This window comes from Nothoprocta perdicaria, unplaced genomic scaffold (genome assembly GCF_003342845.1).
Source record: "Nothoprocta perdicaria isolate Ctin4 unplaced genomic scaffold, notPer1 scaffold_117, whole genome shotgun sequence".
Taxonomy (NCBI): Eukaryota; Metazoa; Chordata; class Aves; order Tinamiformes; family Tinamidae; genus Nothoprocta; species Nothoprocta perdicaria.
Genome location: NW_020454283.1, coordinates 827478 through 847679, shown reverse-complemented (window position 1 = coordinate 847679; position 20202 = coordinate 827478). Strand labels below are relative to the sequence as shown.

Sequence of the window (20202 nt, the reverse complement as noted above, 5' to 3'; positions counted from 1 at the left end):
GTTATGTTATGCCTTGTCCTCCATTAGCATTTGTATCCCTCCTGCAGAAACTGGTGAGGTGCAAGGCTTGTGCAGATGCTGGCCTACTGGATGAAAACTTTCTTAGGCGATGTCTGAATTTCTATGGCATGGTGATTCAGCTGATGCTTCGCATTCTAGACCCTGCCTATCCCAAGTGAGTGCCAGGATTGTCTGTATAAATTATAGCAAAGATATTTCAGATCACTGTGGGTTGTTTACTGAATGTAGTAGTTCTAGAATTTTAATTAGCTTTGTCAGCAACTGCATTCTTATGTAATTGTCTCTTTAATTATTTATGTTAGTGGCATACATTTTTACATAGAATGTCTGTCTTACACACTCAGGCGGCAGTTGGAGGGGAGGGGGGAAGACCATTATTTAGATTAATAGATTTGAAGCACTGACAGGGGCTTCTTTAAAAGTCAAAAAAAAGACTTCTAAAAATTCAATATCAGAATATTGGTATCATGTTCCTACTGGAACACTTCTGTAGGAGAACATGACACTTTCTGCTTAACCATGGTGTTTCACTGCCCTCTTTGTTGTGGTGTCTCTTTTGTTTAACAGCATAAAACTGCCTTTAGCTCCTGACGTTCCGAAGGTATTTGCAGCGTTGCCGGAGTTCTATGTAGAAGACGTTGCTGAATTTTTGTTTTTTATTGTACAGTAAGTAAAGTTATTTCTGAAGAAGTTGTGTTCTACCCTTTCCCCYGAAGCAGGTGGCGCGCACAAACACACACAGGGAGTGAGGCTAACATGCTAGCTAGGCTGCAATTGTTGCTCTAGTGCTTAAACCTGTTTTACCAACAGTTTAAGATTGTGTCACCTGGCACTGTTGCAGATCTAGTACCTAGATGACCTCCAAGGGTCCTTTTTAACCTAGATTTGTTTATGGTGTTATTATGTTTCTTGTTCTGTAAGAAAGGTTCAGCCCCTCTTCCCCTCCGTTCCCCTAAGAATTTTCTTTATGGTTTGGAGTTTACTCCGATCTTGTAAATCTCATGATACGTTAATTATTACTGGACCAGTATTAAGAACAAGTTATAGCGTAGTGTGAGAAAGAGAAAGCTGCGTTTAATTATAGATTTGTTGGTATGAAATGCATTTATACTCTTTCAGCATTTTAGATTTACACACATACTGTTAGTTGTATTCCTAGAGTCCTGAACTTGGTCTCATTCTTGTTGAAAACATTCCTTCAAATTCAAACCTCGCTACGGTGTGTGATGAGATGAGTGGTTGCTGTTTTCTTCCTGAGGTGCCATTAAAAGGGCATTTGATAGGACATTTGCTTTTACATGCAGCAGAAGAATATTATCATGTTTCAAAGGAGAAGGTTTGGAATCTGGACCAAAATGCAGTTGTCAGCTGGCAAGAACTCTTAGTGTAAGAATCTAGCTTCTGTAGAGAAAGATATGCAATTATATTAAAATGACTTGAAATTTTCCTAATGCTAGCAACTGATCTGAACTTACATATGATACCATGGATTTTCGCTCTGTGATACAGAATTAAGGCGGTAGTTTCTTTTTCTTCACCTCTCCTTTTTTTCAGATATGCTCCTCAGGTGCTTTATGAGCCCTGTACTCAGGACATTGTAATGTTCCTTGTCGTGATGCTGTGCAACCAGAACTACATCCGAAATCCTTATCTGGTAGCCAAGCTGGTGGAAGTGATGTTCATGACAAATCCAGCCGTTCAGCCTCGGACCCAGAAGTTCTTTGAAATGATTGAGAATCATCCTCTCTCCACTAAATTGCTAGTCCCCTCCTTGATGAAATTTTACACAGGTAAGTGCATTCTCTTAGTTTTGAGAGATTCAGTGGACTATGAATTTTATTAACCAGTAGGTTCTGTCAGTTATACAGACCTTTAAGAAAKCCCAGCAAAGATCTCCGGTCTTGTAAAGATGAGATTTTGTTACTCAGGTGTAAGGATAAAATGCATGTATTGCGTGGAGCCTTGTGTAGAATCCTAGTCCATCCGCAGCCTGTTGTGCCTTGCCAGCTCTGGCATCGTAACTTTAGTGATAAAGCATTTTCAGTGCTTTATTTGAACTTTATTTGTGTGGTGTTTAGATTCCTAGTTAGAAAGGTTTTGATTACTTTGTAAGGGAGAACTGAGAATTTAAACCTTTTGACTATGGCTTTGCTAGCTGTGTAGGTTTAGAGATTATAAAGCATGCTAAAAAGCAGCTATTTTGCTGCAGTGCTTCCTCAGTTTTCTTATTAAAATCTCGGACTGTGGGGCAAAGAGCACTGTGGAGCTGACAGTGGAAAGTATGTTTATTGAGGCTTGTTTTTCTTCAGAACAGAGGTTGGTTCCAAATGAGAAAATCAATAGTTCTTCTGTACATAGTTATTAGGATGAAGATTTCTGAATGTGAATTGAATATCATCTTGAAGAGATTAAATTGAGTTTCAGGCTTGAAGCTTATCACATGGGAAATGAGAAAGAAACATAGTGTGTTACAAGTGAACATTGGTGGGAAAAAGACTGATTTCAGTTCTGGGATCTGTCTCTTTTTCAGATGTTGAACATACTGGAGCCACTAGTGAATTCTATGACAAGTTTACAATTCGCTACCACATCAGCACCATTTTCAAAAGCCTTTGGCAGAATATAGCTCACCATGGTACCTTCATGGAAGAGTTCAAGTGAGTAGGAAATTGTGTACACTGCTGCTTACTGTCACGCAAACTGCTGAGGGAGGTCACCCACTACCATGACGAATGGGTGATGCTGCTTTTCATTGCATTTGAAGTGACAGCTCCTGACAGGGCACCTCAAATGTTTAAACACCAACAGTGTTTAGATCAGTGAATTTGGCTTGGGAAGTGGGTTTATACAGTGCAGGCGCGTTACTGGGGTTGCAGTCTGCTCAACGCTCCTGTCTGTAGCGATCCTTGTGTTTTCATGCTTTCAGCTCTGGGAAGCAGTTTGTTCGCTACATCAAYATGCTGATAAATGATACAACTTTCTTGCTGGATGAGAGTCTGGAGTCCCTAAAACGTATCCATGAAGTGCAAGAGGAAATGAAGAATAAAGAACAATGGGACCTGCTGCCCAGGGTGAACAGAACTRTTTTTCAAAGTGCCCTTTCCTACTTTCTAACAGTTTTACATTAAAAAAAGTCTTTTTTTTTTTTTTTCTTTTGGTTTTGGATAAGAGACAGTGCAAAAGAGCTRCTCACAAGAAGCAATTGTCAGAGCTGTTTCTTGCTGCCAGTATAGCCGTGATCACTCTGGATGCCATTCTGCAATAAAACAGTCTGCACTGTTATGTTGTGGCTGGCAAAGAGTGATGTGAGAAGTGAAAATAGTAAAAAGTTATAAATTACTATGCACTTTGAATTTTAAAATGAGACATTAAGACTTTAACCTTCTTAAAGGAGATTTTGGAAGATGCTTGTGAGTTGGATTGACTTCAAGATAATAAAACTTCTCTTTTGCTAGTTCATTGATCCTGTGTAGATTTGCCATAGACAGTTAAAGAATTATACCTCAGAACTTAGCCTGGTTAAATGACAGTTGTGTATGTTGACCCACTAATGCCAGATGTTTGTGTTTGAAGCTTATTTAAAAAAGAAAATCAAAGCAAAAAGTTATAAAAGAAAGATCTTGTTTGTTAAATTTCTTCTAATTTGTTTTCTTGAAGTCTGTGTTGCTGCTTATACCTACTAGCAAGGTAAAACCACTGAATTACCTCACTTGACTCTTGGTTCTAAAGTTGTTTATAAAGTATTGGCATTTGAATGGAAAGGAAACATAACCCAGTTTTGCACTTGTGAAGTGCATTCCAGTATGTCAGCAGACTCGCTAAATGGTGGAGTCTTGCAATATTGTTTGTAACTGTCGAATTCGACTGTTGCAGCGTTTCACATATTTGGTGCAGTGTTTTCAGTAGTACTAGGTAGTGAAAGGGAAGTGCAACTTACCTTTTAAAACGCAGCACATCCAGATTTGATCTGCAGTCTGTTCTTTTGTCTGCCCAGAYGGTGTAAGCGTTAGGTAGTTAAGTTTGTGATTGACACTGAGGCAGGAAATTCTATGGGCTTAACTTGTGACCATTGCACACTTGTTTTCTAGGATCAGCAGCAGGCTCGGCAGTCGCAGCTCGCCCAGGATGAGCGCGTGTCTCGTTCATATCTTGCCCTGGCAACAGAAACTGTTGATATGTTCCATATCCTTACCAAGCAAGTTCAGAAGCCTTTCCTTAGACCTGTAAGTCCCGCTCAGATGTGGCTTAGAGTAACTAGAAATTAGGCAGATACTGACTCTCTTTTATTGGATAATAACCCAGAGAATGTGTGATAGCCCTTTTGTCTCTTTTTCCCTTTTCTGCAGCTGCAAGTGCTTGAGAACTAGTTATTGATGAAGTTGTTTGAAATGAAGTGCAGTTACTTGGCTCACTCAAATGGTGTCTTACTCCTAAACAGAAGCTCTTCACATTATTTTTATGCACAAGCATGCATAAAGATGTTTACTAGAAACCCACAAAATAACATTGGTTCATAATTCCTGATATTGATGTATGCTGTTGTAATGATAATGTTATTTATCACCCACCTTCATGCTATGTATTTTATTTTGGCCCATAGGAACTTGGACCACGATTGGCTGCTATGCTGAACTTTAACCTACAGCAACTGTGCGGCCCCAAGTGCCGTGACCTGAAAGTTGAAAACCCTGAGAAATACGGGTTTGAACCAAAGAAGCTGTTGGACCAACTGACTGATATTTATCTACAGTTAGACTGTGCTCGCTTTGCTAAAGCAATTGCTGATGATCAGGTAACCTCAAAAAAACAACAACAAAAAAAAACCCAAAATAAAACAAGGAGTAGGGGTTGAAGTATTTAGGAACTTTGCAGAAAATGCCAGAATGTGCGGTTGCAATTTATTTTTTTTCAGTAACTCATCTGTATTTGTGCTCTCTGCTCTTTTTAAGGAAATATTCTTTCAAAGTTTTGCAATGTTTTGCAAACCTATAGAGATGTATAAACATATAAAGCAGCACTCACACACACGCACTTTAATGAGCATTCACTGTTTACTAGCTACAACCTCTTTGTGCAGTACCATAGATACAGATATATGTCGTTCTCAATTTGCAAGTGCCAAAACAAGCATACCAGCGTACTGGCTTCCCCCTAGTCCTATTTGAGAACATGCAAAACAAGCAGCGATGGCACTGGACTTTAAAAGTGTCATTTCAAAATCCAACTTTCTCTAAACTAAGAGTTTCTAAATTCTATATACTTTTATATGGCTGGATTAAATGTTTCTGAAATAAACTGACAAAATGCAGCATTAAGACGACGATTGAGACAGCTTTGTCTCAATCCACAATGCTTCTCAGTGACTGTCTTCAGAGCAGTATGTTAATTCATGAGGTAGATAAGCCTTTGCTCACCTCCGTGTTCTTGTAATCCTAATGTCAGCTAAACCACTGAGCCGTATCTCTCCATCCCAGTGTTTTTTAATACAAATTTCTCAAAATGCAGASAAAATAGTTATCCATGTCTACTTAAAATTCTAATGGAAATTGCTTAACAGTAGATAAAGCTTGGTTTGCATTTCTAGAGTAGAGGTATTGCAGTAACTCATGATCCTTTTCTCTCCTTATTTTCTCATAATTTCACAAGTATTACTTGTGAAATGGCCCTTGTATCCCTGTGTACATATATGGACCATATATTTTCTTACTCTGCTCAGTATATATGAAAGCGAGAATGTTAGGCATCGTTTATTCATCAGTGCTAGCCATGGCAAAACTCCCTGCAGTGATGTTGGGATTAAAAAGCAAGAGGGCTCTTGGTGTGGAAAAAGGGAAAAAAAAAATACTAGTTAAAGTGGCCCCTCCTAAAAAGGGGTGTGTGTGACCAGAGTCTTTTAAACTCTGAAGGACAGGAAAGAAACACCAGGAAGATGAACAATTGGTTAACAGTGCCTGGTATTTAATTAAAAAGTAAAAGCCGTCTGGTGGAATGGCCCTCAAACATTTTGATGCATCTCCCATTTGCAAATCCTAGCACGTAGCAGAAGGAATCTGAAAACATTTACAAAGCCTGGGCATGCTGCCACGGKTCTGTCCTCTGCGGGCTTGGCAAGGAGGCTGGGTGGGCACACAGTGTCCCCAGTACTCAGTGGTCTTTYGGGGAGGGATATATTGTAGATTAGGAAAGTAAAGCTTTTTAGATTATCAAAAAAACAGAAATTTGAGACATAGTGTGTCATGTTTGTTGTTTAATTCAGCATTGCAGTGCAGCATAAATATTTCTTATTAAAAGGACGTTGTCTGGATTATTCTCCTAATCAAAATACAGCATTCCAAACATAAAAGCAATGCTATGTTTAGAACACAAGTAGCTTACAAAACTCTTTTTTTTTCACCCTCATGAGTCATGTTTATTTTAGTTGAAGCTATAGGATATGTATTTGGTCTTTGTATACATACTGTGCTAGGTGGCTGCGTGGTTCTAGGCAGCAGACTGCTGTTCAGAGTTGCCTTTGTATGTTCACAGCAAGATTTTTATTGGCACTGTGAGAAGGAATCATTCTTTTTTAGTACTGCTTTGTATGTTATCGACGAAGCTAAGAAATCATCAGTATTCAGCAGCTGTGTGGTATCTCTTAGCTAGTGATCTTCATTTTTGTTGCAGAGCATGTTTCATAAATCACTTGGCACGTTAAGGAACACTAATGTCCTTCCTAATGTAACTTTGGGTGCAGAGCGGTGATCACCCACTGCATCACCTACAGCCTGAAGGTGGACGAGTACCAACCAGTGCATCTATGTGTCTTATTTTGATGCTGTCTTAYAGCCAGGGAGAACTGCAATATTTATGGTTTTGGAGACTGACAGGAGGTTTTTAGAGGATCTTTATGGTGGTGTAGAGAGCAATTCAGCTCYTCAAGTGTAGTGGCTGGAGAACTAGATTTTAGAAAACAAAAAAACCCACAAACTTCTCCTTTTATGCAGTATTTTGAGCAAAGACTTAAAAGAACAAGAAGCCAGATAAGAGCGACAACAGAAATATTTGGTCTAAGGAATAGTTCCAGTATCTGCCATCTGTCTCTGTAAATGTATTAGCAATATTGGTTACGTGTTATTTGTGTTTATTGTTTTGTCCTAAAAATTCTATATTAGTGATGATCAGTTCAAAAGCATAAAAACAGCCTACCTGCAAGTTGGCACATTTGTGGTAGGTTAAATGATAGCTGCATACTGCTTTTCTCTCTGAAATAAGGTTGAGGTTTCATTGATCCTTTCTTTTAAATGTTTTAAAAAGCATTAAAACATAAGTAAAATCTGATGGATATTGTAACTGAACAAAGTTATTCTATGCATTGTTTGTAGAGGTCCTATAGCAAAGAGCTCTTTGAGGAGGTTATTTCAAAGATGAGAAAGGCTGGAATCAAGTCAACCATAGCAATAGAAAAATTCAAATTGCTGGCAGAGAAAGTGGAAGAAATTGTTGCCAAGAATGCTCGTGCAGAAATTGATTACAGTGATGCTCCAGATGAATTCAGAGGCAAGTTACATTTTCTAAATAATGACTTTAAGAGAGATTTTTTTTAAGTATTTTGATATTAAATATGAATATATATTAACAGGGATCACATATAGTTTCTGGAGTCATGCATCCTTCTCCATTTCAGTTAAATGGTTAACTGAACAAAGACAGCTCATCTCCCATCCCAACGCACACCCCYTCCAGATTGCACTATCTAGTCCTAGCCAGGTTGTGGGTTCTTTGTACTTAGCAGCAGAGTTCATAAAACAGTAAATAATGGCAAATCTGAAAATGTTAAATGTTTTTATATCATTCTTCTCCATTTGTGAATCAGGGCKAACTCTACTGTAACAGCCTTTCCCTCAGCACTAGTTCCCTTTTTTGCAATGAATCCTCTACTACACAGAAGCTCCCTCTGATACCAGAGCTTTGCATGTAGTTCTACTCTCTTTTGGAGTATCGGATGATATATCAACCTGTGCTGTGTTGGTGTGTGCAGATGAGACGTGTAGCTGTTGTCTTCAAGTTAATGGACAGACACTTCTATCTTTAGATCCACTCATGGACACTCTGATGACTGATCCTGTGAGGCTGCCATCTGGAACTATTATGGACAGGTCAATCATCCTGAGGCATCTGTTGAACTCTTCCACTGATCCTTTCAATCGTCAGACACTGACTGAAAATATGCTGGAACCAGGTAACCTTGACACTGAGGGATGGAATTGTTGGCTTGGGGAAGCAATTTGAGTGCAGTTTCTCGTCCGTATAGTTTTAGAAGACAGCAGTGCTGCTTCAGCCAGGTTAGTGCTTCCCCAGCCTGTGAAGAGAGTTTGTTCATTGTGTTTTCTTTTTATCTGAAAAAATACTCTTTAGCTACTGGGCTAATGGATATCATTACGCCAGGTAGATGAGTAATTCATATACTCAAAGCTGTGCAGAAACTACACTGAGTCAGAAATCACATCCGGAAGATAATTCTGATAAGGAATGCTCTTGGTCATGAGGAGCTTTCCCAGGGTACTAGTATCACTGAACAATTCAACTGACCATTTTTTTTCCCCTCTTCTTTACATTTTTTAGTGCCAGAACTTAAAGAGCAAATYCAAGCCTGGATGAGAGACAAGCAGAATGCTGATCATTAAAAATTCCCTCGCAGTGCACGCCAATGCCAATGGGAAGAACAAGGCATGGGCTGGTCTGGTAATAGTGGAGCAGATGCATTTTGAAAGCTATTGATGGGATTAGCACGCCCACTGGCACTGACTTGCAGTAGTGACCAGGAGCATGCGGATGAGAAGAAAAGCRGCTTAATTCTTGTACATATATTTAAGTGATAACGATGGTCAATAACATGGAGGACAAATTAGGAAGTTGCTTATGTTACAAAACTGTCCTTCAGTATGTCACGTTTTGGAGTTTTTACAGCTGAATTATTTTAGCAAAGATGAATGGATCAGGGCAGCATCCCTTCAACCTTATTTTTTACAGCCAGATATCCGTTAATTTGATTGTGGTTAAAACTTGGACATTTTGCTGCTAAAGTAACTTTTTCCTCTTTCCCTTCCTTCTTCCACCTTGCAAACCTGCACTGCTGTCTTTTCTTTCTTTCTTTATTTTTTTCTTTCTTTTTTTTTTTTAATGCAAAAAAAAATCCCTGTGAATAACAAAATCATTCCCCTGCCCTCAAAAGAACATATTCTGTGCGATAACTGTGCCTGCAACAAAGCGTTAATCTTGGGATCGTATTTTTATATTATACATATTCACATATTTGKTTTTTTTCCTTTTTTTAAATTGGTGTTAGAAGACACAAGAATACTTTAAAAAAGACAAAGATTTGACATGTGTATTTTAAGTTCTGATTCTTTGAGATCTCACTTTTCTTTATGTTGATCTAGATGCTCTGGTATTTTTGACAAGCCTCGTGACAGATGTATGATAAAACAGCTGCCATGAATGAGATACTTGGAAAACCGGGATTTCAGTGACTTTTTAAGAAATAAAATCCATTCTTTTAATGCTGAAGATACCATTTATGCTAAATGACAGTTCTGAGCCTTTAGAGCTTGTCCGCAGAGAGCAGGTCCTTTTATTCTTAGAGGTTGCAGTTGGGGCAGGGGTCATTTTTATGTTGCTTACCGATTTGTATCCATGGCTTGGCCTTACCAAAGCAAAAAGGGTGCAGGAAATGTAGAATTACATTTTTTTAAAAAAATAAAAAATATTCACAAACATTTTTGTATTACTGCCCCCTGCTTAAGATACTTGAATTTCCTTTTTAAAAAGGATTTGAAACCACAGTGTTTTAAAATTAAGTCTGTAAAAAAAAGGTTGTTTTTCCTTTTTTTTTTTTTTTTTCGCTGTGTCCTCTGTTCAGTTCCTGACTCTCTTGAACTACAATAAATGGTGATACACACTCACAGAGAATCTTTCCTTTGCCTTTCATTTAAGTGAATCACTGAAAGTGGAAAATACAAGTGAATGGGTGGCTCTAAGTTTCTTGATCCTGATTTGGGATTCAGAGAACTTATTTAATGGTATGTGGAAAAAGGGCTGTGCATACAATTGTCAGCAGTACTTCAAACTAACGACTTTTCACAAGTGGATGACTCTTGTACCTCGTCATACCTATCTTGGTAGGCAGTGCCAGAGCTCTGGGGGAACTTCTCCCAGATTATAATACAACACTGGTCTTTCCAATGTGTTATTTCAAGGTAAAATGTTAAGGGGGGGGGGTGTGCGCGCGCATGTTCTTTTAAGAGGAGACAATATCTTTTCCATGATGAAAAACCATTAAATACTACACCACCCTTTCATTACGGCTTATGGCCTTAAACCTCTAGAAATTATACTTTTATCTAATGGAGATAGAGCAGCAGTGTGCATTATCTTTCTTTAATAGTGCTGCTACTGTTTCACATCATGGCTTGTCTTCCTAGACAAGGTTTGAATATTCTGTGAGGATGGAAGGAATTTTTTCTTCTAATTTTTTTCCAACTCTTACAAATTAGGCATTTATACCATCACATTCTGCAGGATGCTGTGAAAACCCCAAGCGGGCTCATGAAGTGAGACAAGCAAGAGGAGAAATAATGCATGTTTAGGTTTTTTTTAAAAAAAAGTATATACTACAGTAAATATATACTAATGGAAGTGTGTACTGAAAATACAGGGTTTAGTGTATTAAAGTATGTATCAAGAATAGAATAATGACATATCTTAATACAAGCAATTGAAATAGCATGTTTTTGTACACTGTAGACATCAATAATGGTGTTAAGTGCTTATCCTTCAGTGGATAATGGGTGTTTCAAGACCCAAGAGGCCAGAATAATTCTATGTAATTAATCTCYAAACTTTAGATCTCGGGAAGTGATGCACGAAGTTTTGTTTGTAAGAGTGGTTATGCAAGTTGCAGGAGCAAAATTAACYGCCCTCTTGCTAGGGACTAGGACAGCCTGCAGTTCAGGATCAAGTTGCCAGTTCCCAGATGACTTTATATATAGAGTACAGTAACTCACCCCCTTCCACATGGCCCTAGATAAATATAAGCACTACTTGAGCATGCTAATATGCATTCGGATAAATCTGTTGTCCTCTCACCAGGGAAACTTCTAAAGATGAAAGAAGGGTGTTATTTTCTAGGATGTACAAAACCTACCCCTTTTTGCTTTGCTGGTTCTGCAGGAAGGCTTCCTCGCTCACGTATTTTCTCACAGGCTTTTGCACACAGGGGCTGAATTGCAGCATGGAAATGCATGTGGCCAGAAGATTGGCTAGGGGGAAAAAACAAATCACTGTTCACCCAACAGAAAGGAACTAATCATGCATTCTTCCAAGAAACTGTAAGCGACAGGGAACACATGTGAGATTAATATAGTTACCAGCTGCGACCTGTGAGCAAAAATAAACCTTGTTCTGAAGCCAGAATTCGCAAGTACCAAATGTTCTCAGCAGCTCACATGTGATTTGTGAATGACAGGGTGTGAGGTTGTGTGTGGAAAGTAATTAAGGTGTTTCATCTAATAAAATAATGTTCTTAAAAGTGCTGGAAATGTAAAGCGTAAGGTAATTCCTGCCAGCGCAAATGAATGAAGTAGTGGTGGGAGGGAGGAATGTGTGAGCAGAGATTATTAGCACAAAAAAAAAAAAAAACAGTTTTCAGTGTAAGATAAGAGCAAGTGGGAAGGGAGCCTGAGGATTCTGGAATGCCTTTCACTCTAACAACCAGTTATATAAGAATGTGTTACCCAATCTGCAGAAAATATCTAGACTGCTTCCCCCTAGAAAAAAACACCTTTTTTTTTTAAGGGGAGGCAGTATTTTTCCCTCATGTCCCCCCTAGATGAATTGGATTTTTCAGTGGGGCCTTTGGGTCGTGTTCATGTCGCCCGGGGATGAGGGAATTCGCAGTTCAGGGCGGTTTTCCGGCGGTTGGGCACGTCTACGTGCCCCTTGGCCCTGTGAAGCCGGGGAGCCTCCTGGCCGCGCTAAAATCCCGTTTTTTTCAGCCCGGCGCCCGGGTCGCGCTCGCCGCCTCACGGCGCCAGCGCCGGCCGGCCGCCGCCAGGGGGCGCGCACGCACACGCGGGCGGTGATGCGGCACGGCGGCGGGTGCGGCAAGGTGTCCTGGCGCCGCTCGTGCTAGGTTAACGGACGGACGACGCGGATTCCACCCCGAGCGCTGATTGGCTCGGGCTGCGGAGGCCCCGCTTCCCCGAGCCGCGATGCTCAGCGGAGGGATTGACTCAAGGGGCGGGGCAGGGCCGTAGCGTCGAGGGCCTTGGAGCCCCGCCGCGTCCCCCTCCCTGCAGGGCGCTGATTGGTTYACCTCCGTGTCAGCTCGTGATTGGCATGGTGGAGGGCGGGTGCCCGGCGGCTGTTCGATCGGCGATTGGTCTGAAGTAGGGAGGCGGGACACAGCGGCGCGCGGCGATTGGCCGTCCGGACGCCCCCCCGCGCGGCGAAGGCGGGGGGCGGCGCGCGGCGGAGCGATCCTGTCAGTGTGGGAGCGGCGGCGCAGGGAGCGCCTCGCGTCGCTCGCTTCTCCCGGCGCGGCCTTTCTCCGCGCCCCGCTCCCTGCCCGGCGGCGGCGGGGGGGGGGTCTCCCGGCTCGGCGCAGGAGGCGGCGAAGCGCCATGGGGCTGCCCAGGTTCCCCGCCCTCCTCCGCCCCGCGCTGTTCTCCTCCACCGGCCMCTCCGTCTCCTCCGCCTGCTGACAGCGGCGACCCCGCTCCGTCCGCGGCCGGACGCCCCCGCCCGTCCCAGGTGAGGGGCGGCCGCGCGCGCGGGGAGCTTGTGGGGAGGCCCAGCGGGCGGCGGCGGCGGTTGGCGGCGGAGCGCTGCGGCTGCGGGGGGCCCGGGCTGGGGGCGGCCGGCGGGGCAGCGGCGCGTGGGCGGGGGGCGCTGCGGCCGCTTCCCCTCCCCCCCCTCCCCCCGCCTTCCTGCGCCATCCTCCCGCTTCCCCGCCGGGAGCCGCGGCGCGGCGGCCGCTTCCCGTCGCTTCCCTCTGGGATGGCGTCCTGTAGATGGCCGCACTTCGTCCTGCCTCCCCTTGCCGGGCGGTGAGGGGGGAGGCGGTAAGGGCCGGGTCGGGAGGCGGCGCGGCGCCTCGGTGCCAGCTGGGGACGGGCGCACGAAGCCCCAAGCGCTGCGCGTTTTCTTTTTCCCTCTTCCTTCCTTCCTGCCTTGCCCGGCTGCGTGTCTCGGCAATCCAGATGCCGGCATTCCGGGCAGCGCCGCCGAGGCAGCCATGTTGGGATGATGATCTGACAATCGTGCGGGCCGGGCCGCCCCGCGGGTCGCCCGCGCGCGGGGGCCGCGGCTCCTCCCGGAATGGCGGCTCGGCCGCGGAGCAGCAGGCGTGCCGGCTTTTAGAGCGTGCTCTCTTCCGCTTCCAGCTCCGCACTTCGCTTTGTCCTTTTCGTTGTTAAATTACTTGCAGCCATAAATATATGGTCTGATTTTCAGTTCGTACCCGATTTCAGCATCTGCACTCAGTGTTTCATCTAGCGTCTTAGCTTTAAAGCACAAAGCGCAATTTGCAGCGTGTGAGTTCAGCTGATGCTGCAGTCTTCAATACCTGATCCTTCGTTGCAGACCTAAAATTGGATTCCCTGCAGTCACCTTGTTCATAAACCCCCTGTGGGTCTGAACAACTGTTTTGATAACTTTCCATAGACTAATCTGTGTCCTTGTCCCTTCTCTTTCTTTAGAGCTGGTGATTAAATTACAAGTGGAGGAAGCATGGATTTTGTTTGTAAAAGTTAGCACATTCTCTGGAAGACATGCTGTATTCTTTGTTTCCTCTACAACTATGGCACAATGGCCGGCTGCGTGGAATGCAAGTGATGCCTCTTTTGTGATGGATTTTCATTTGAACATAGAGATCTGGGCTCTGAGCTATATTTTGTAATCATTTTGAGTTTGTTAGTAGCGTGTCTGATGTAATTAATACTAAATTGGCTCCTTAAATCTCTACTTGGCTTTTTGCTTTTTTCAGATATGAGCAGCAGCTTTTGTATTTTGGTGTTACATAAAACTGACTTGTCAAAACTTCTAGGTTTATGGAAGTTTTAGAATAAAAATCTTACACAAAATATTTTTGTGCAAAATTCAAATGAAATTTCTGAGAGCTTGAGACCCATGAAAAGAGATTGTCTATTTGTCAAAATGAATATTAGAAAACAAAGTAAATCAAGATTATTTGATTGATGACACATTTTGTTATTAAAACCTCAGTGTGCAGCTTATAGGATGGGTGGTGAATATCTTTTAATAATGATTAAAAAGTAGATGAGTAGAATGCTACCTCCCCTCAAACATGTAAGGCTTGCTTTTGTGCTGATAAAGAGCTGACTAAACGCTCAGGTATTGTTTGCTTCCAGTTTTAGAACCAAGGCTAAGGACTCAAATATGCAGTTCTCGACTTGGTTCTTGATTGGATTTGTGCAAGAAAAATGTTAAAAACTGCAGAGCTAGTAGACTCTTCCCAAGACATTGAGAGAACGGTGCATTCCAGAATGAATGGTAGCCTTCTAAATGTAATAAGTATATGAGGGACTGCATCTTTTAAACTTTTTCCTCTACATCTCTATCAAAGACTGTAACAGATTTTATTTTGCTCTGTTGCAAGTTACATCTCCTATTACCACTGCATAGGCAATGTTTACATCAGTAACAGATCCTATTGGGATATGTGAAACTACCTGGATAACTAGTTGCAATTTATTACTAATTTCTGTGATACATGTATTCAACTTGGTCTCATTTTGCTTTATTTGTCACTCTGCATAATGAAGGCAGTGCTGACTTTAGAAAGTGTTGGATGGAGGCTGTATTTCTCAAAGACTGGCAATGAGAGCTTTTTTAATGCTGATAGAGCTGATTTTGTGGTCCTGTTTAATGAGAATTTTTTTAATCTCTATCTTCAGAACAGAAGTTCCTGTTTAGCTAGTGCACATTAAAACTCAACTGCCTCTTTATTGTGAGTAGGGTGCATACTTGTGTGACTACTTTCCCCTACTTTGGTGTGTGCTTTGGAAAATGATTTTGGTAATTGAAGTGRCAATACATATTCAGTTTGCTTAAGATGCTTTTAGAGGACACTTCATTGGACAGCATAATAATTATGTTCTTTAGGTTGTTTGATTAGAAAGGGAATAGCATTTTGTAAAAGTGCTTTTATTKTAAGGATTTTCCTTGTCATTGATTTAGCCTTAGATCCTTCAGTAAAGGCTAATGATATTTCTRTTCTGATACTCAGTTTTGTTGTTGTTTTTCATTCTCTTTGTCGTTGCTTCTGGTAGTCTGAAGGATTAAAAAATAGTAAGATATAAGTTGCATTGATTGCTTTATTATGATTTGTATGCTCTCTTTAGACAACACAAAGCATGCCTGCTAGCAGTTGAGCTAGGTTTTGCAGGAAATCTTCCCATTAAAGAACATTAAAAGCCCTCAATTCATCAATGCCTGTATCAGTGGATTAATATGTATTTTTAAGTCTCCTTTCTTAGTTCCTCTGTATTTCTAATTCCTAGTCTATACTTGAGCTAGTTAGACTTTTTAAAATACCATACTATTAGCAATTGAGTATTTAGTTGGCTGTATGGAACTCATGATTTTTTTTTAAACGGTTTGCTGTATCTCATAGAAATTGAATTGTCCTGTTCCTATACCTAAAGACATTCCTATTCTAATGGTCTAGCAAGATAGCTCAGTAACTTACTAAAATAAGGAATGCTTTAAATTCATTTTCACACTCTACAGAATGATTTAATTTCCACCTTCATCATGTGATGTCATAAATGAAGTAATGAAGTTGTATTAAAACCTTCTGTAGTGTGTGAAAATGTGTCATGACTTGAGTGAAGAATTCCCAAGTATCTTTAGCAGCTAGAGAACTTGCTATAGAGGTGAAGTGCTGATGCTTTTTCTCTTCTAGTACCTCTGTGATCTTGCAGTGTTATGATTACAACCCGGAAACAAGCATTTCGTTGGCTAGGTGGCATATAGATCACCATAAAAAAAAAAAAAAATCTAGGGCTTTCAAGGTCATGTAACTGACTCGGGCAAGGTAGAGTTCTGCCCGTGTCTTGGATTCAACACAGAAATGACTACATTGTAGTTGACCAAGATTAATCTAGTCCAGAATTCTGTCTCTAGCAGTGGCCAGTAGCAGAAACTTAGAATACAAGAATAAAGGAACCCTGTGATGTTTCTTTTCAGTATAGTCTTCTAGATTCTGAGAATCTGTGTCTTGGAAAGTTCTTGAGATAAGGGTTGGCACCTTTGCGTTTATTAACTCTGAATACATTTTTATCTGATTTGGATGGCTTTTTGAGTCTATGTTGAAGTTCAGTACTAAGACTATCCAATGGTAATGAGGTAAACTGCCTAATTATAGGGTGGTTGSAAAATGATCTTCCTATGAAAAGGTTGTTCAGGGAAAATAAGAACCAGTATAATTGAACCAATCTTTTATTCCTCYGTTTCAGTGCAATGGCAAATAGACGTGACTTGAGAAATAGCCATGTCCTGGGTGGCATGGATAGTTCCCTGCCAACTTCAGCACTCCATRTTTTCAATGTGTTAGGATTTGAATAGCAAGTATTTTGATAGTAACTTGAAAATGCGGTTAGCGATGAACATTTGCAGAAGATAGAGTAATAAGCACCCTGAAGGCAGTGTTTTTAGACACCTCTTCCTCTGTAAGAAGTACCGTCTTCTTTAAAGATTGCTATATATGCAAGTAGCTACTGTGTTTTATCTCTCTTTGAAAAGAGGCACTTCCCAAAAGCATAAAGGTTTCCTACAGTTGCTATTTACCAACCCTTTTTGTGGGAGTACACTTATACTTTCCTTTTATTGTTATTGCTAATGCACTACTGCAGCAAAAGTTGAAAACTAGAGCACTTAAGTATGTAATGTAGTAGCTCATTTATATTGACATATAAGCAGCTGTATCTTTACTGCTAAAATTATCTATGTTAGATTAAGCCTAACACATGTTGCAACCAGATCTTCATTTTAATATTAGCTTCTCTGCTTTCTGGGAAGAAACCTAGTATGAAAACAAACCTATTTGTATGCTTCAAAAGAACTCTTTCAAATGACAGAAACTTCTGATGAGGGAGAGTACAGGTGCTGATCAATATATTTCCAGTTCTGTCTTTGAAGTGACAGCTTGTTGAAGGGGTGGCGGGTGGACATGCTGAGAGGAGTGACGTGATTGTGTAACTTTATACCTTCCCAATTTTTTCAGTATTCCCAATTTTTTCACACATTAGCTGTGAATAACCAAATTATATCTTCTTGTTCATTAGAAAACGCTAAGAAGAAGGCAAACCTGAAAACCCTATTCCATTCGATTTTAATTTGTTGACCGAACTGCGAGTGATCAGAATGTCGGGGGCTTCTGTCAAGGTGGCTGTTCGGGTCCGGCCCTTCAATTCCCGAGAGACCAGCAAAGAATCAAAATGTATCATCCAGATGCAAGGCAATTCAACAAGTAAGTTCAATTTAATCTCATAATGGAGTCTTTCTTCTCTGCCTCCCTGCCTAATCCTTCTCTTAAGATCAGACTAAACTGATTACTGTGTACATTACATCATCTGGAATGACCCTTTTAGGGAATCTTCTCATGTGAGGCTCCTGTTACGAACTTAATTATCACAGAATTTGACTAAAAGTCTAAATCATGAGTATCTTGATTCAAATGCAGTTGCTTATGGTATTTGCTCGTGATGAGGTGGGAATTCTGCAGAAAAAATAGGAAACTGAACTGAATACTCCATGTTAATATCAGTGGATGCGACTGTGATGGAACAGATGCAAGGACATGGTTTATGCATAAGATATATAAGATTGCTATGCTGTAACTTGTGTTTGGCTCTACTACTTTAGTTCTTGGTGTGCTTATTTTGCAGTTTGTGCTTTTGTTTAGAAGGATAATATGTATGAGAAAGCTGAGGGAAAAGGATGTCCAGTTTCATGCCTACCAGATTAGATGACTAAGCTACAGTAAAATTACTAACTAAATAAAACCTTTTATTTTCCAACTAACTAAAAGTGTTACACTTACTAAGTAGCTAAGTAACTATTATGGATTTTTTATCTATATATGACTTGAAATGCAGCAAAGAAATAAATTCTATGGTAAACTGAATGTGGGCACGCCATTTATTAACACTTTCTTATGCTCCTCTGAAGTTTAAATAGTTATTGCCTCCATTTTTTGCTGTGTCATTTGATCACAGTGTCTCTGTAATAGTTTCTAATAGTGTAATAGTTTCTTCTTGTTGGGATCTGTAGGATATGACACTCCAGTAGCACTGAGTTGCTTCTCTGTGTTACTCGAGTATTTGCTCATGTTTTTTTACAAGCAAAAGGTTAAATGCAGGCTTCCTCCCCTTTTTTAGCCCAAATAGTGCCTTAAGTTGCTTCTGCAATGTCATTTAAATTACAATTGTGATGCCAGTCAAGTGCTGTACAATGAATGTGCGTTAGGCAAAAGGGAGAACACTTCTTTCAGGGCATTTAAATCTTATCTTCAGACCTTTTATGAAATGTTAACTGGGAAAAGAATTTTGGGGGAGTTGAATTTCAAAAATTTAAAAGTGGCCATTTAAAAGAAGAAAAAACATGTTTAGAAGTCATCACAATAATGTACTCCTCCCAAGGAAGTGGAAGAGAGGATTTCCCTTTTATCCAGGCATTGTCTGCCAGCCTTCAGACCAAAATGCTGTAGAAAGGAAGAACACAGACTCTCTTAGCATTTACTGGTGTTTCCATTACCACCTTTAAGCCACAGTAACACTGCTGGGTGCCACTATAATAGGTTTTCTTGCTGCTATCGTAACAGCCAAAATTTTAGAAACTTAAGATTTTCTAATTTGAAGAGCCTATGGAAACTGCTTACTTGTACAATGATAAAGATGACTCTGACAGTCAATTTGTCACCTGATTTGAAACGTGTTTCAGTGCAGCTGAAGTTGCACAGTTTGTTCTAAGTAACTACATCATTTTTTAAAAAGGAAAAATACTTCCTGATTTATCTAGTTGGAAATTCTTTTACAGCTTCTGCTGTGTTTTGTGCTCTGGAAATTTTCCAATCTGTAGACTTCTATTTGAGTCTTAAGGCTCTGGTACAAAATGGGTAATATGACAGATGGTCAGGTTTAAGTCATCAGGGACTATTACAGACTGTGGGAAAGGAATTAYAGGTTGCAGTAGTTGTATGTTCTTACAGTTGGTGGGCTTTTTTTCCCTGCATCCTCTTTCTAAAGGAGAAATACAGAAGAAAGCTAAAGAAAGGAGTGTGTTGTTGTTGTTTTGTTTTGTTTCCATGAATAGAAAAGACTTATATGATTTAAAAAAAAAAAAAAAAAAAAAAACTGAGCTGAAAACTTTCTGGTGTCCTTACAGGCTACATGCTCAGTTTGAGGCATAAGTACCAGTCCTCTGTCTTCCATGGATTCTTTCTGACTTGGTCATGATTCTTCCACCTCTGCAGCCTCTCCGTTAAATTACTTGTTTTTTGTTGGCTAGAGGCTGATTACAGAATTTGACATAAGCAAACACGACCCCCAGTTATAATGCTGCAGTTTCAAAGTATAGAGGCTTCAGAAGCAGTTCGGGTCTGTAGATTGCATGCATCGTTTCTTCACTCTGTGCAAGATCAAAAAACTTGCCTTAAAAGGGTTATCTTTTTATTTATGCACTAATCAGGTGGGCAGGAGGCCTATCTCCTGTTGTGGGAGATACTGGCCAGTCTGGGAGGCTGGTGAGATGTGCAGTAGAAAATACTTTCAAACTACAAGGCAGTTGAGCTTTTCTCATCTTGTAATTCAAGCCTAATGAACTATTGAGATGGACAAGATTGATGAGCCAGTGTGAAGTCTCATAGCTAAGTAGGGATTTGAGTGTTATTTCATCTTTAATAATTTCTATATTGTTTGGAAATTAGGAAACCTCTGTGGGCTCTGGGCTTAACCTATTTCCAGGTCTGAGTTTTATAAATGTTTGGCTGATACAGGCAGAAACTACATTGCATAGTGAAACTTAGGCAGCCGGGGCTGTTAAAAGGCAAACAGCATAGAGGTCTATATTGCAGTTGTACACTCTGACGAATGTATGKAAATAAATGTTTTATGTCATGTG

At 40.8% G+C, this 20202-nt stretch overlaps 2 protein-coding genes across 17 annotated transcripts in view; both read left to right on the top strand.

Moving 5' to 3' along the window:
• The window catches only part of UBE4B (ubiquitination factor E4B), a 36430-nt gene extending 27347 nt beyond the window's left edge, over nucleotides 1–9083 (top strand). For both annotated transcript variants that reach the window (XM_026053588.1, XM_026053590.1), the window contains 10 exons: nucleotides 48–175; nucleotides 589–687; nucleotides 1576–1811; nucleotides 2552–2678; nucleotides 2948–3092; nucleotides 4110–4244; nucleotides 4622–4813; nucleotides 7383–7557; nucleotides 8093–8239; nucleotides 8623–9083. In XM_026053588.1, the coding sequence (XP_025909373.1) occupies nucleotides 48–175; nucleotides 589–687; nucleotides 1576–1811; nucleotides 2552–2678; nucleotides 2948–3092; nucleotides 4110–4244; nucleotides 4622–4813; nucleotides 7383–7557; nucleotides 8093–8239; nucleotides 8623–8684 (1446 nt within the window). In that variant the 3' untranslated portion in view covers nucleotides 8685–9083. The remainder of the gene's footprint in view (nucleotides 1–47; nucleotides 176–588; nucleotides 688–1575; nucleotides 1812–2551; nucleotides 2679–2947; nucleotides 3093–4109; nucleotides 4245–4621; nucleotides 4814–7382; nucleotides 7558–8092; nucleotides 8240–8622) is intronic.
• Nucleotides 9084–12746: 3663 nt separating this feature from the next.
• Nucleotides 12747–20202, top strand: part of KIF1B (kinesin family member 1B) — a 79525-nt gene continuing 72069 nt past the window's right edge. For 8 of the 15 annotated variants that reach the window (XM_026053631.1, XM_026053630.1, XM_026053625.1 and 5 more), the window contains exons 1-2: nucleotides 12748–12810; nucleotides 17367–17551. In XM_026053631.1, coding sequence (XP_025909416.1) covers nucleotides 17446–17551 — 106 coding nt within the window. In that variant the 5' untranslated portion in view covers nucleotides 12748–12810; nucleotides 17367–17445. Of the gene's footprint in view, nucleotides 12811–17366; nucleotides 17552–20202 lie in introns of all 15 variants that reach the window. The other 7 variants (XM_026053623.1, XM_026053621.1, XM_026053622.1 and 4 more) reach the window with 2 other exon arrangements.